This window comes from Phlebotomus papatasi, chromosome 2 (genome assembly GCF_024763615.1).
Source record: "Phlebotomus papatasi isolate M1 chromosome 2, Ppap_2.1, whole genome shotgun sequence".
In the NCBI taxonomy this organism is placed as follows: Eukaryota; Metazoa; Arthropoda; class Insecta; order Diptera; family Psychodidae; genus Phlebotomus; species Phlebotomus papatasi.
The window spans coordinates 52972202-52987246 of NC_077223.1; the positions used below are offsets into that span (position 1 = coordinate 52972202).

The 15045-nt window shown below is 34.3% G+C and overlaps 1 protein-coding gene across 2 annotated transcripts in view; it reads right to left on the minus strand.

Moving 5' to 3' along the window:
* Positions 1-15045, minus strand: part of LOC129801641 (FH1/FH2 domain-containing protein 3) — an 85913-nt gene that overhangs the window by 13873 nt on the left and 56995 nt on the right. For both annotated transcript variants that reach the window (XM_055846882.1, XM_055846883.1), the window contains exons 14-15: positions 11390-11530; positions 10994-11266 (exon numbers count right to left, since the gene is read on the minus strand). In XM_055846882.1, the coding sequence (XP_055702857.1) occupies positions 10994-11266; positions 11390-11530 (414 nt within the window). The remainder of the gene's footprint in view (positions 1-10993; positions 11267-11389; positions 11531-15045) is intronic.

The following is a 15045-nucleotide window of genomic DNA, read 5'->3' on the forward strand; positions in this document are numbered from 1 at the left end:
CACTTTCAGATGGAAGTTCAAAAATTCACCACAGGTGGCGCTGTGATAGCGTCAAAATTCATCGAAATTCAAAGTCACTTTTATCAAAAACGGCATTGTGCAAGTTAATGAAATTTTAGTATGTTGTAGTCCAGTCTAGGACGTTTCCAAAATGGTGCAAATGCGCGCTGTGGTTAAAACAGAACCGGAGATATGAGGGGTCAAAGTTCACAAAATTCAAATAATCATATCTCCGGTTCTATGTGACCGATTTTGATGAATGAGGGCTTAAACGAAAGATCTTACCAAATGCTACAACTTTCTAAAATATTTGAACTTCGTGGGACCAACACCAGGGGCGCCACAGTCGAAAAACCAATTTCAATATCACATAACCTCAATTATCTCGACTGTCGCTGAACACCAAGACACTTAAAATAGGGGTTTAAATGGAAAGTCCCGCAAAATACAACAATTCTTTGATATAGTTGAAGTTCAACAAATGACTACTTGGGGCACTCTGGATGAAAAACAAGTTAAGAAACAAAAAACCTCGATTATCTTGGCTTCTGAGTAATCGATGAGATCATGTTCTATAGGAAAATTATAGAGTACATTCTGGTCTACATTTCACCCATAGGGGAAATGCTTCTAATTTTGTCCAGTTTCTTATTTTGGACACTTTGAGGATAACATTGGACACTAAAAATAAATTGATTAAAATGATGGATTTTTATTCCAATATTTGATGAATAATGAATTCTATTTAAATATTTGTTCTTTTTGGAATATTTTAACACTAAATACGTTAAAATTTGAATATGATTTGAGTTGAAATTGCTTTGTTGAAAATTCAGTGTGAGCAATTGCTTACGAGAAATATGACAGAACTTCGTGGCTTACTTCAGTCTTATTTAGTTTTGGTGAAGTACTAACAAAGTTTGTTCGCTGTTTTTGAGTGATATTATTGAATATTCATTGAGTATTGTGTTGATTCACGTTACTGATGATTTGTACATTTGACCTGAAGTGAGATTTGCCTTGTGAATTATATTTTTCGTGTGAAAAATGGGAAATTTTTTAAGACATTCACCAGTGAGGTGATGATTCTTATTTTGGACAGGTGTTTTTCTCACGAAATTTCGTGAAGTTTTAGCTTTTGTGATGACTAGGTTGGACAAATGCCTGGAGAAACAAAGGAGAATCATCTCTACGAACGAGATGTTGCAAGAAATGCCTTGAAAGGCTCCCGGAAAGGGCAGGGAATGAGCGAATCCGCACGTACTTGGAGTACCGAAGTCAACTCACTTTAATGAATGATATGGAAAGTTTCTGGGCTTCTTGTGACATTCCACGTTTCCCTTACATGACCAGGAAGAGGACTTGGTAAGATTGGTTCATAAAATGAAGAACAATGGGCATCCTGTTGAGGCGGATTATCTGTCCAAATTTACAGACAAGTTGTAAAAATTAATAATCAAGTTGTCCAAAATAAGAGTCAAATTCACCTCTACATATCAATTCATTTTTAAACGTATTAAAACTAATTTTAGTAAAAATGAGATGATAAATAGCTTGCCAAGTTTCTAAACAATCCTTCTGAAAAGAGAGTAACAAGAAAAGTCAATTAGTATTGAAAATATGGCACTTCAAACTTAGGATATCGATGCTTATATGCAGACTGTCCAAAATTATAAGCACTTCCCCTATATCACTTTTGTGCCAGTTCATCCAAATCCTTGATATTTTGGTTTAAATACAAAATTTGTATAATTTCACGAATTTGATTCAAGATAACTGAATGGCGTCTCCCAACTTCAGCTCTAAATCGAATTTGCATGCACTCCGAGTTAGCTCACGTTAAGAATCTCACCTACATAAGCCGGTTAGGATTATCTGTCCCTTTTTTTACGTAAAAGAGCTTAATCAGGATATTTAAAAATATATATATAGAAAATTTTTATTTATAATAATACAGTGAGAGTCAATAGTTTGTTGCCTAATGCATGTTTAAGAAAACAAGTGAAAAAAATGATAGAAAAAAAATACTTTTCCAAATTTTTCTTTTTGCAGATGAGTTCCCTGTAATCCGTAGATATTATTTATAGTTTTCAAAAAAAATAATTAATTTTATTTCATATAAAAAATAATTGTTTTCCAAAAGTTGGTCATTTTTGAAGAATCAAAAGTTTGTTGCCTCATTTAAAAAACTAATTCAAAATGGTCAAAACGTGCAATCAACTTAATGTAAACCGGTTACATTTTGAGTTTATGTCATTTGAAAGGCAAATGGTGGATTTGTACATTTTTAAAATTGTCAATGGTAAATATATGTATATAAAAATGATGACAAATAATAAGAAATAATCTGTATTTTGATAATTCTTAGTTTAGGTTAAAATGGAAAATTACAAAAAGTTGAAAGGTGGGATAATGTCCAGAGATACTATTATAATAATAATAATAATAATTCATTTATTCAACTCTACATTTCCCACCCTTACCATGCGTCCGCCGCCGTCTCAGCGTTGATAACCAGCCTCCGAAGCCAAACGGCGGAAATGCTTCTTCTTAAGCTGTATAGTCTTTTGTCGTTATAACGATCTTTTCTTTGCATACAATATGTCGCGGCAGAGAAAGTCTTGCGCAAAGGCACGGGGGTGTAGAGTGCGATTTAGAGAGGGAGCGCTTAGCCCAATGGCTGTTAGCGACCTCTAAAGAGGACATAAGTCCTCGAGAAACTATTTATATTTAAAGGTAGACTGGAATTAGTTAACCTGACTTAAACTAAGATTAAATTAATACAAAATAAAAAATAACAAAAATAAATTTGATCAAATAAATCAAATTTATTTTTGTTCTATTAGAATGAATCTACGTCATCAATCGTCAAATTTTATGGAAAATCGTGTCAAGGTGTACATAAAATATTCAAAATTTATGGTAAAGAGGCACGAATACATTCGGAAAAAGCTTCTGATAGACCCAATGATTTAACTCAGAGAGTTGATAAGTATCTCTGATAGAGACCCTCAAACATGCATTAAGCAACAAACTATTGACACCCACTGTAAATAATAATTGAGAAGCAGTTTTTCATTGCTTTTTTTTTATATCTCATAGATTTTTGCATTTAGAGCAGATAGAAAATTATATTTTACCTGAGAAAAACGAATTAAATCCAGGGATCACATAGGTCAAAAAGACCGGAAAACAGTATATTTTCTCATTTTTTTAACTGTTCGAACTCCAAGAGAGAGCATTTTTAACAATCGTGTTTTTTTTTTAAATTCTCTCCATTGTGGTTGGCAAACGATAAGAGATATTGACTTCCGGTCTTCGGTGACCCCCCCACAAGTCAACTTTCTCTATCGAACTAACTTACCCAAATTACCCCCCCCCCCCACACCCCTTTTATCCCCTCCAAAAGCATGTTTTTTGACTTTGCAAAAAATTGGCCCTGGCGGTTTCGTTCATTTTTGGATATGTTTTGGAGGTAGTCTATCTGAACCTTTCGTGCATAGACACCTATCTCCGGAAGAACCGCCATCTTGAATTATTGAAGGTCAAAATCCCAATTTTCATCCGATTTGGTCAATTAATTAATTAAAAGGTTATTGATTTTTTTGAAACCCTCTTCTTGAACAATTTTCAACTTCAAGATGGTTTTGTGGTGATTTAAGTATATTCGGAAATATTCGAATTGACTTCTAAAATTTTTGTGGTATATTCTGAGATATTTTATCTTCCGATTTAAACAATAAAAAATATGGACCACTTTTTACTGCTTCTGACCTTGTAATTTAGGCTCCTCGCTTAAGTTAAGCTTCGAAAGCGTACGTACACTCAGTCCCGGGATTATGCACATTTTCGGGACCGAAAAACACGCGCGAAATGGCATCATGCATCGAGGAAATTTGCATATCCGCTGGGGCTTTCTTTTAAATAAATGGGCCGGAGAACGAATTTTGCGCGGAGTAAAAGTAGACAAAACAAAAAAGATTCAACTGTTTAATAGAAATGCATTAACAAACAGTACTTTTTGGTTAGAGTTCTTCAATAAATGGTTGGAATATTAAAAAAAAAATTTACCTTAATAAAAGAAATTAAAGTTTTATTCTGAAAAAGCTGCAAAGTGTTTTCAAATTTCCTGCGTCACGGCATACTATACATTCAGGCGTATTTCAAAAATGATTTCATAAATTGACTCCCAAGAGTAGGCAAACTTTCATAATTGTATGTGCATAATTCCGTCAGGTGCATAATCCCGAAGTGCATAATGGCGGAACTGAGTGTATAAGAGGTTGGGGGGCATAGAGGGGTCGTTACTGCCTCATCTACACAATATTTAATACATTAAAAACAGTATAACGGCGTTATCACACTTGCACATTAAAATTTTAATGTGATTCACATTAATTGTCCCTTGTGGGCGTCCAAATATGTTATTTGTGTCTTTGAGTCACTTAATATTTGGGATTTTTCTATTTATTGATAAAGAAGTGGACGTGGCCTGCAAAAATAAGTTTAAATCTACCTAAAGCATAAATATTTTTCACATTAAAAAATTAAAGAGAAAATCACATTAATTTTTCGTATTAATGCTATAAATCAATTTATACCAAATTTTGCGGGCCAAGTCTACCTTTTTATCAACAAATAGATCAAATTTTGAATATAAAATGATTCAAACACACAAATTACACATTTGGACTCTCACCAGCGACAATTAATGTGAATCATATTAAAATTTTATTGTGCAAGTATGATAACACAGTAAAACTAAAAGTAATCCATGAAAACTAAGATTTAGTGCCTTTATTGGTTCGAAAGGCGTTTTATTGAATCGTATGAACTATCCAAAAAGCCCAAAAATAGTTAATTTTTAGTTAAAAATGAATTTACTGTGTGAAAAAATGCTATACAAAATCTGGTATTAAAACTTCAATTGGATTTTGGGGCAGACTATGGTGTAGCTTTTGATCAACAAGAAAGAAGAAAGCTACAATTGTTCACTTGAAAGAGTCTTCAAGAATACTCTCAATTTTCTCACATTTGTCCAAAATAAATTAAAATGGTTTTGCATTGAAATTTTGGTAAATTTTAGAAAGAGACCTTTTAGAAAAGCTTTTGAGACTCAAAACCTACACTGAGAGAAATCCGAAAAAGTTAAAATAACATTCCTGAAATGTTAATTTTTACCCTGCAGTATTGATCGAAAATCGGTGTAAATATTGCCCTTTTTGGGTGTATTAGGGGTTAAAGGTACCCTTTTTCATGTTAATTTTACCCTTAATAAGGTGTAAAATTAACATTAAAAATGTTGATATATTTTTACAACTAAAAAGTGTTAAATTTCTGAGGAAAAAATGTTAATCGCTTCCTCTTTTTTTCTCAGTGTAGAAGAGCGTTTTCCATACAACTTTTGAGCAATTGCCTGGTATTTTCTTCAAGGAAAAATCTTCTTTAGTATCTCAACGATCTGAATCAAGTTTTTACGTTATGAAATCTACCTGGTTCATCAAAACTTGGTTTAAAGTTTATATTTTCAAATACGTAACAACACTTCTCTAAATTACAATTTTTTCAATGCTTTATTCATAGTTTCTCAGACAGTTTCCATAAAAAAAAACCTATTTTGAAAAATTTTAGAGAATTTATGTCTTAAAGAATAATTTGAGCTCATAAAAATCAATCTGGGAATAATCTTGTAAAAAAAAACTTTCAAAAAAGTTTCAAAGGAAAATTTAGGCTACATTTGATCGCATTTCTTTAAAAAAAAAAAGCTAATAAAATTAAATAAAAAAAACTTTGAAAAATAATTCTCCAAAAATACTCTCGTCAAATACTAGCGATATCATTTAGAATTTGGATCCCCTCTTACTAAAAAAAAAGTCTTAATTTAATTTATTCATTTTACCGTCTTTATAAGTTGAAAAACCGTTCTAAACCTTTTCTAGGAAAATTTTCGGTTTATTGAGTTATTAAGAGCATCGTCAAGGAAAAAAAAGCTCCAGATTCAAGCTCTCGCGGAGCTACTCAAAGCATCCGTGATGTCCCCTGGTGGTGAAAAGAGGCATCACGCGCCATCAGTTGTCTCGTTTTTTCTACTGTTTTTTGTTCACGCTCATCGTCTGTCTGTCTACCCTTCTGCGAAGCGCTCCCCAGAGCACACAAAAAACTCATTGAAAAAGGTTGAAAACCCAAAGGCGGATTTTAGCCTTGGGATGCATTATGAGATTTTGTGAAGGAGAGAAAAATGAGACATACATGTTTTACGTATATCTTTGTCTCTAAAAATTGATAAAAAAAATTAAATTTTCAAGTGACAAAATTTCTTTTTTTATTTTCTTCATAGTCCAAAATTTCTATTTCTTCAAAGGACAAATTGCATTTGACACATTTAAAAGATAGGGGGAAACAGGTTTATTTTTTGGCCTTTTTTGGTAGGGGAAAGTACTCTCCTTTCGAATGTTCATGCCTTCGAATAATGTGAATTTTCTTTTATTTTTCGTAAGAGACTTACACATTTCTATTAAATATTAGTTAGCTTATCATCAATATTTATGATTATGTGATAATTATTTATAAGTCTCTTAGGAAAAATAAAAGAAAAATCACGGTATTCGAAGGCATGAACGTTCGAAAGGAGAGTTCTTTCCCCTATCCCTTACGATTCGAAATTTAAAAACTTTATAATATTGGCAGGTCAAACTAATAAATAATTAACATGACCTTTATTTTTCCTTCATTCTTTCCAAAAACCGTGTTCTTCTTGGGAATCTTTAAAAACGCATCCTGCGATTTTTTTTTATTTTTAAATATGTTTTAGAGGCCGACTCGGTGATAATTTCATATAAGAAAATACTGTTGAATTAAAGATTTTTCAAGGTCAAAGGTTAAAAATGCTCTAGAGAGCGTATTTTTATAAACCGAATAGGGTGACATTTGGTATAGTTCCAAAGGTCATGCAATTTCTTACAATTCTGAAAAGGGTATAATTGATTATGAATCCATATAATAAACCAGTTATGAAACTATAACTAATTTTTATCTGAAGTCCAATTGTAGTATTGTTAGCAAATTGCACAATCACAGTAAAAACTTTTGGACACTGACCAAAATATTGGTAAAAATTTTCTTTAGAACAATTTGTTACAGGACAAATATGTACCTAGAAAAGGTATTTATTCGTTCCAATATTTTTCCTCACGGTTTTGTTAAGAATAGTGACAATTGGGTAAGTTTTCTTTTAGAACCGTTTCGATACCGTGGAATACCTACAAATTTCAGTAGATTTCGTTTTATACAAATTTGATCTGTGAGTTGGAATAGAATTTTGTTGCGCTCTACTGTTTTGTTCCCACTGTCAGGAACAAATTTGTAGATTTTTTTCATAAAAATACTATCCCTACATTTGTAACATATTCGTTTCAAAAATTTTCGGTGTCCGTGGACGATTTAATTTTTGGAACAAAGATCGTTAATAATATGGGGAATCCTTTTGTCTCTCTTAAGAAGTACAAATTTGTTGCTAAAAGTCGGAACCAAATATAGACATTTAGTTCCAATTATCGGGAACAAATTAATGCAATTTAAAAGATCTCGTCCGTTTCGTCTAACAGTTAAGGTCTGTACTTCAGTCGAAATGGATTTCGATGGCGAAAGTTCATAAGGAACATCAAATAAAATTCAGCTTAACAGTGTTTTATACAGACTTGTGCATTACAAAATCACATGCGAGTGCTGGTAGCAGGAGGGGAAGAAATCTCGGGAATCTCAAATTAAAAAAAGTGAAACCGTAAATATTATAGCTTGAAAAATGCCACAAATTTAACGTCTTCCTCGCTGCGATGGTGACTTTCGGAACAAATTAGTTACTAATATTGAGTATCTTTTCGTTACTCCTGGAGGGTACAAATTTGTTCCGAAAATTTTCAGTGTTCATGGATGAGCCACGTTGCGGAAAAAATTCGTTTTCATATTAGGTATCTTATTGAGTCTCGTAGAAAGCACAAATTTTTTCCAAAAACTTCTGTGTCCGTGGACAAGCTAATTTTTGGAACATTATTTTATTATTTATTTATTTTGATGTACCGGTTTTTCTTCGCCATTTTGTACATTTTTCATTTTACAAGTTTTTATACAGATTTAATTCGAGGAGAGATGGAACACCTTTTTTATATTCAATATTGCGGATGCGTTTTGAATGCGAGACAAAGACGAATCTCACTGGTTTATCATTTGAAGACTCTAAATTTCAAATATCAATATTAGAAAAGCTTAGACGAAAAAAAGTCACTTCGAAAAATAGTATTTAAAAGAAGTTGCATATGAAGAAAGATTCCCCAGAAAAGCTATGCAAGCCATTGTGAGGAGACCTCGGCCTCGAGGCAGACCTAGGACAAGGTGGCTGAATCAAATTCAGAATCTTGCCTTGGAACGCCTCGGGATCGAACTCGAACATCTTCCTGAAGTGGCGGAGGACCGACAGGCGTGGGCTGCTAGATTGGATGTCATGGGCCCGCGACCCCAATAGGGATAAGCGGTTGAAAATGAATGAATGAATGAAAGAAGTTGCATTTTGAGACACTCAAAAAAAGTGCGCGTGAGATGGAACACCCCTAATTTTAGCAAAACATTTCTAGTTTATTTTATTAATTTAGAATAGTGATTTTAGACATGAACACTATTTCATTGAATTTATTGGGGTTTATTATATTTTTTCAGTATAAATGATTTATTTTGTGGAATATGTGGCTCATATTACTTCGATGGCAATTTCGTTGAGTGTATCAAATCAATCTTACCATAAATTTTGGGAAAATAATATCTAAGATTTACTTGAAAAGATTTTGAAGAACATTGATCAAAATTCACACCGGAAGTGTTGCCAAAACTATTAAGTTCCATCTCTCCTCAACCCCCAAATACACGTATTCTTATGACGAAATAAATATTTTTGGCCATTTTTCAGACATCCAAAAAAATTCAATTTTAATTTTTTCGTACAATTTTAAAGGTAGAAAGCTGTAACTTGGGGGTTTCCAGTAGAATGTTGAAGGGCACAAATAGACCAAATGAGGTGGAGATTGTGAATAAGGTGTAGGCAGGAGGCGAAGTGGTCCATCTCTCTCACTGTTCCATCTCTCCTCGAATGATTATATGTGTCGATTTTTTTCCGGGGAAGAAACTTCCCGAAATCGTCAAACTCGTGAACACTATACTTTTAGGTGCGATTCTTTCATAATCGCACCTACTAATAAAGAGTATATATTTGGAGCAAACCCTGATGCCGCAAATGAGCAACCGAATTTTTAGAAATCGGCGGTTCCTGAGATATTTTGAAAAATGTGTAAAAACTCAGTTTTTTCTGAATTATCTCGAAATACTATTATGCTTTTTCGCTCCTTTTATGTTTATTTTGTAACTTCGCGGATCGCGGTGTGTTCGTGGATTTTAGTGGGCCGCGGAATTTTTCGTGTATTTTCGTGGATCGCGGTGTTTCTCCCGGATTTTCTCGGATCGCGGAATCGTTCACGAATTTTCGCGAACCGCGAAATTTCTCGCGGATTGCGGAATCTTTTGCGGACCGAAGAATTTCTCACGGATTTACGCAGCCGGCAGAATTTATTGTGGATTTTCCCGGGCTGTGGATTTTTTCGCGGATTGCGGAATAGTTTCTGACCCATTTTGGCATTAAAGTTTTACATGTATTTTTGTACATTTCTGACAATCGAATTTGCACTCTTCAATTTTCAACGACCTCGAGTTGCACGCATTTCGAGGTTTCCTGTAATGAATCTCAGCTAGCATCAGGTCATCTGGACTGGACTTCGATTTTGCCCCCAATTCGAATTTGCAATGAAAGAATCACACATAGCATAAGCCCATTTAGGCTTATCACTGACTTTGTTTCTTCTCCGAGAAAAATTATATCCGCATATTTTGTAGTCACCGATATTAGCTGGTTTTGTGAAATGCCCATGATGATTGACGATTCATAATTTTTACGATTTTCTACAATTTTTTGAAAGAACAAAACTGATCGTGAAAATCATAAAAATTGGCTCAGCTGTAATTCATAAGATTTCTCACACAGTGGATGAGTTTTGTTGTTTTGCATTTTTTTTCTCCTCCGCCTGATCGAAAAAAACTGCAGGCGTGCTGAAGGTCAGAGAGAAAAGGAAAGACATGGTGAAAAATGCGACCAAAAATCCACGCGTTATCTTGTGGCGAATTGCTGAACAGTTTTGAGTAGAATTTCTCGGAAGCTCGGAAAGCTATCAAAAGCTCATGAAAATTTCCAATTTGCAGCATGTTGTTTAAAATTTAATTGCAAAAAAACTGTTAGGAGTTTTTCCAATTCTAATGTACCATTTGAAAGCTAATGAAATGTAGATTGGTACAAAAATAATTATTTATTCGGAAAAAATTATATTCTCGGTACAAAGATGCAATGAAAACTGTCATTTTTTGGACAATTTTCAATTGAAAAATACTTGGAAAATTTGTATGAAAAGTGAAAGAAGTGAAACAGGCATTTTATAGAGCATGTCTTTACGAACAAAATTAAAAAAAAATATACCTCTCTATCTTTCATATTCTAGGAGATAATGCAGCCTTTTTGTGGCATGTTTTAGGAGTATACGAATGTTTGGAAAATTATATTACGAAAGGAAAACCGTTTTTCAAAAAATTAAAACATAGAATTAAAAGATAATATAAAAAACTACCCTCAGTTAAATTTTCAAAGAAATATCTCAAAAATTGTAAGACTTGATACACTTTTAATTTTGGGTTTTTGTATGGAGCCGCCATTTTCTGGCTTTATTATCCTCTTAAATTGAGACACTGATTTTTAGAACATTCTAGCAACTTTAAAAGTAAGTATTTTTTAATTTTTGTATAGTTTTTACTTCGAAAGCCACATCAAAATTTAAACACAACAGGAATGAGCACCATTTCTGTTTAGAAGGCACTCGTGAGCTGAGAAAGCAAAAAGCTTACATACCTGCGGCAGGATCGTGAGCCGGTGGCGTTGGCTTGTGTCCATTCACGTGTCCACCATTTTTTATGGTCGTGAGTTGGTTGTAGAAATGATTGAGTCTATTGGACTCCGTCTCAAACAGCCTGTGTTGGGGACTTGAAGCGTCCGGAAGGACTTTAGGGTAGCCAGAAAAGCCATTAGTCAGCCGATAGGACATATTACCGCCACCACCACCTCGGATCACCACGAGGGGCGATGGATGGGTTTGCAGACGCACAGGAACAGCAGTCACGAGGCCTTTTCACACAAAGGGTTAGTGTGACAACAAACAACACAAGAAAAGCACAAGAGATGACTCTTTTTAGTTGATGAATCACACGAAAAAAAGCAATTTGAAAAAAATCAGCAGATTAGACTTACCGTGGCCATTTTCTTCACCGCTGTTGCCGTTTGTCAGTCGATTTGCTGCATCCTGCTGCTCACGCATAAAGCTCTTCTGACGCTCGGCCCGTTCACGTCGACGACGGAGACCCGGAGTAACACCAGCACCTTCCCGGGGGGCTAGAAAATAGTGCAGAAGAGTCAACATAAATTTTATTTTTCCGTTTGCTTGATTTTCCTATAAAATTTCGTAATATTTAGTTTTTGATAAATATCAAAGTGTTATATGGATGGAATTTGCCCTTTCAATTCATATTACATCAAATTTGGGGGATATTGATAACATTGCGGCAATATTTCACAAATCGCAGCTTTAGAAAAAAAAGTTACGAGAACTATGTTGAACGATTCAGAGGCTGAACAGAAAGAATTATAATTTTCCGAATTTAGCGACCCCCATTTATGTTGGTTAAATCACAAAATTATTATCACTAATTTATTATCTGAAAATCAATTTGTTACTCGTCAGATATTTTGGGAAATGTTTTGAGTAATTTATGAACCGGTTTAAATCGGTTAAGAACCAGGTAAGCGGCAAATCATACGAAAATACTTTTGACGTGCATCATCTTACACTCAATCCCGGCATTATGCACTTCGGGATTATGCACCTGACGGAATTATGCACATACAATTATGAAAGTTTGCCTACTCTTGGGAGTCAATTTATGAAATCATTTTTGAAATAAGCCTGAATGTATACTATTCCACGGCGCAGGAAATTTGAAAACACCTTGCAGCTTAATCAGAATAAAACTATAATTTCTTTTATTAAGGTAATTTTTCTAAATATTCTAACCATTTATTGAAGAACTCTAACCAAAAAGTACTGTTTGTTAATGCATTTTTATTGAACAGTTGAATCTTTTTTGTTTTCACTACTTTTACTCCGCGCAAAATTCATTCTCCGGCGGATTTATTCAAAAGAAAGCCCCTGCGGATATGCAAATTTCCTCGATACATAATGCCACTTCGCGCGTGTTTTTCGGTCCCGAAAATGTGCATAGGGGAAGTGCGCCAAATTTCGGCCAGCTTCTAATCTCGGCCACTTTGAGTGTAATTTCGGCAATGCGAATAAATTAATTAAAATTATGTAGGGTAAGGGGCCTCGAGTGGGTCAGTGGATAGAGTAGTAGCTCTATGACTGCGAGGTCTGGGGTTCAAAGCTGAGCAGCAGCAGAAAAAGATTTCTCATGCCATATCGGCTTTGAATTCGTCCAGTGAATGAATGAATAGTAATGTCAATGGTGCATATTGGCAAAAAAAAAGTGAACCGCCTAAACAATAGAGGCTGGTACAAGAACGAGTTTCGATGTGAAAGTGGTACTTCAGTCGATACAAATATTCGCTGTCACTGATCCCAAAACACACACCGAGAAGGGATGCTGTGATATAGTAACGGCACTGACTGTTCACAGAGCTGTGATATAGAGCGGCTACCCGTATCGGGGGATAAGATAGAATAGGAGTGGGGAAGCATAAGGGGCCCAATTGGTGGCCTGGATGCATCGGAATATCCGAAATGGAGAACTGACCCCTGGCAAAATCTTATCTTATGTAGGGTAAGGGCTCATAATTTTGGACAGTATCTTATTTTGGACACTTTGAGGATAAAATTGGACACTAAAAATAAATTGATTAAATTATGGATTTTTATTTCAATATTTGATGAATAATGAATTCTATCTAAATATTTGTTCTTTTTGGAAGATTTTAACACTAAATACGTTAAATTTTGAATATGATTTGAATTGAAATTGCATATTATTGAATATTCATTGAATATTTTGTTGATTCACGTTAGTAATGATTTGTAAATTTGACTTGAAGTGAGATTTGCCTTGTGAATTAGATTTTTCATGTGAAAATTGGGAAATTTTCTAAGAGATTCACCAGTGAGGTTATACTCCTTATTTTGGACAGGTGTTTTTCTCACGAAATTTCGTGAAGTTTTAGCTTTTGTGATGACTAGGTTGGACAAATGCCTAAAAAAACGAAGGAGCATCATCTCTAGGAAAGAGATGTAACGAGAAAAGGCTTGAAAGGGTCCCGGAAAGGCTAAGAGCGAATCCGCACGTACTTGGAGTACCGAAGTCAACTCACTTTAATGAATGATATGGAAAGTGTCCGGGCTTCTTGTGACGTTCTACGTTTCCCTTATATGAACAGGAAGAGGACTTGGTAAGATTGGTTCATTAAATGAAGAACAATGGGCATCCTGTTGAGGCGGATTAGCTGTCCAAATTTACAGCCAAATTGTCCAAATTAATAACCAAGTTGTCCAAAATAAGAGTCAAATTCACCTGTACATATCAATTCATTTTTAAACGTATTAAAACTAATTTTAGTAAAAATAAAATGATAAATAGCTTGCTAAGTTTTAAACAACCCTTCTGTAAAGAGAGTAACAAAAAAAGTCAATTAGTATTGAAAATATCGCACTTCAAACTCGGAACATCGATGCTTATAAGCAGACTGGTCAAAATTATGAGCCCTTACCCTACGTTATCTTCGAATAGTCAATGAATTCATTTTGCTTTTAAATATTTTAAACACAACGACCGTTGAATTTTAGGTATAATTTGTTTTTAAATTGCATTGTAAAAACTCAGTGTGGAAAGAGTCTTACAAAAAATGTGACAGATCGATTGTGTTTCTAGTAGTCTTACGATTTGTGGTGAAGTGCAAAAGGTTTTCCTTCGGTGTTTTTCATGAAAATTGATGAGTTGTCATTGTTTCTGTTTATGTTTTAATCTTTAAATTTCGGGTGAAATTTCCCAGTTGGATCCTGTATTTCGCGTAAAAAAATTTATACATTGTGAGCGTCTCTCCGATGAGGTAGTGTTGCCTATTCCGGCAACATCTTTTGCTTTTCTAAATTTCTGATTCATTTTGTGTTTTTTTTTCAATTTCTAAATTCTACAATGTCCAGAGAAAAAAACCATCGCTTCGATGAAAATGATGATGTGGAAAAGGCTTTGGAAGAGTTCAGGAAGGGCAAATTGCTACGGGAATCTGCGCGTAAAGTTGAGATGCTACTCTTCAGGTCTTCAGGACAAATTACACGGAAGATCTCAGGACTTGTGGGTCATATAAACGTATTAAACTAAATATTAAACTCGTTCCGTTTGACGGTTTGAAATTTTCTATCAGTTGCGTCACAAAAGGTGGTCAGAAAAAAGGTGGCCGGAATTTCACTCAAAGTGGCCGGAATACTACCCAAAGCAATGTCCATATTATTATTAATTTTTCAATATTTTTGGAAGTGATTTAAAGAAAACAAAGATGATAAACTAGTTTTCAAGGTTCCACACAACCCTTCCGAAAAGGGAGTAACAAAAAATATCAATATGAATTAAAAATATTGCATTTCAAACTTAGGACTTCGGTGCTTATATGCAACTATGCCGAAATTTGGCACACTTACCCAATCCCGGGACTGAGTGTAAATCCTGTAATCACTTTGCAAATCCTGGAACGCTTTGCCACCCCTTTTATAATATCTTTGTAAATATTCATGGAGTCCAGTTCAAATTTACAAATTGCTTGTAAATTGTCTAACACACTAACATGTTGTTTGTAAAATGATCTATACTATCGAACATTTTTGTTTTTTAACAAACAATTGTTCGTAA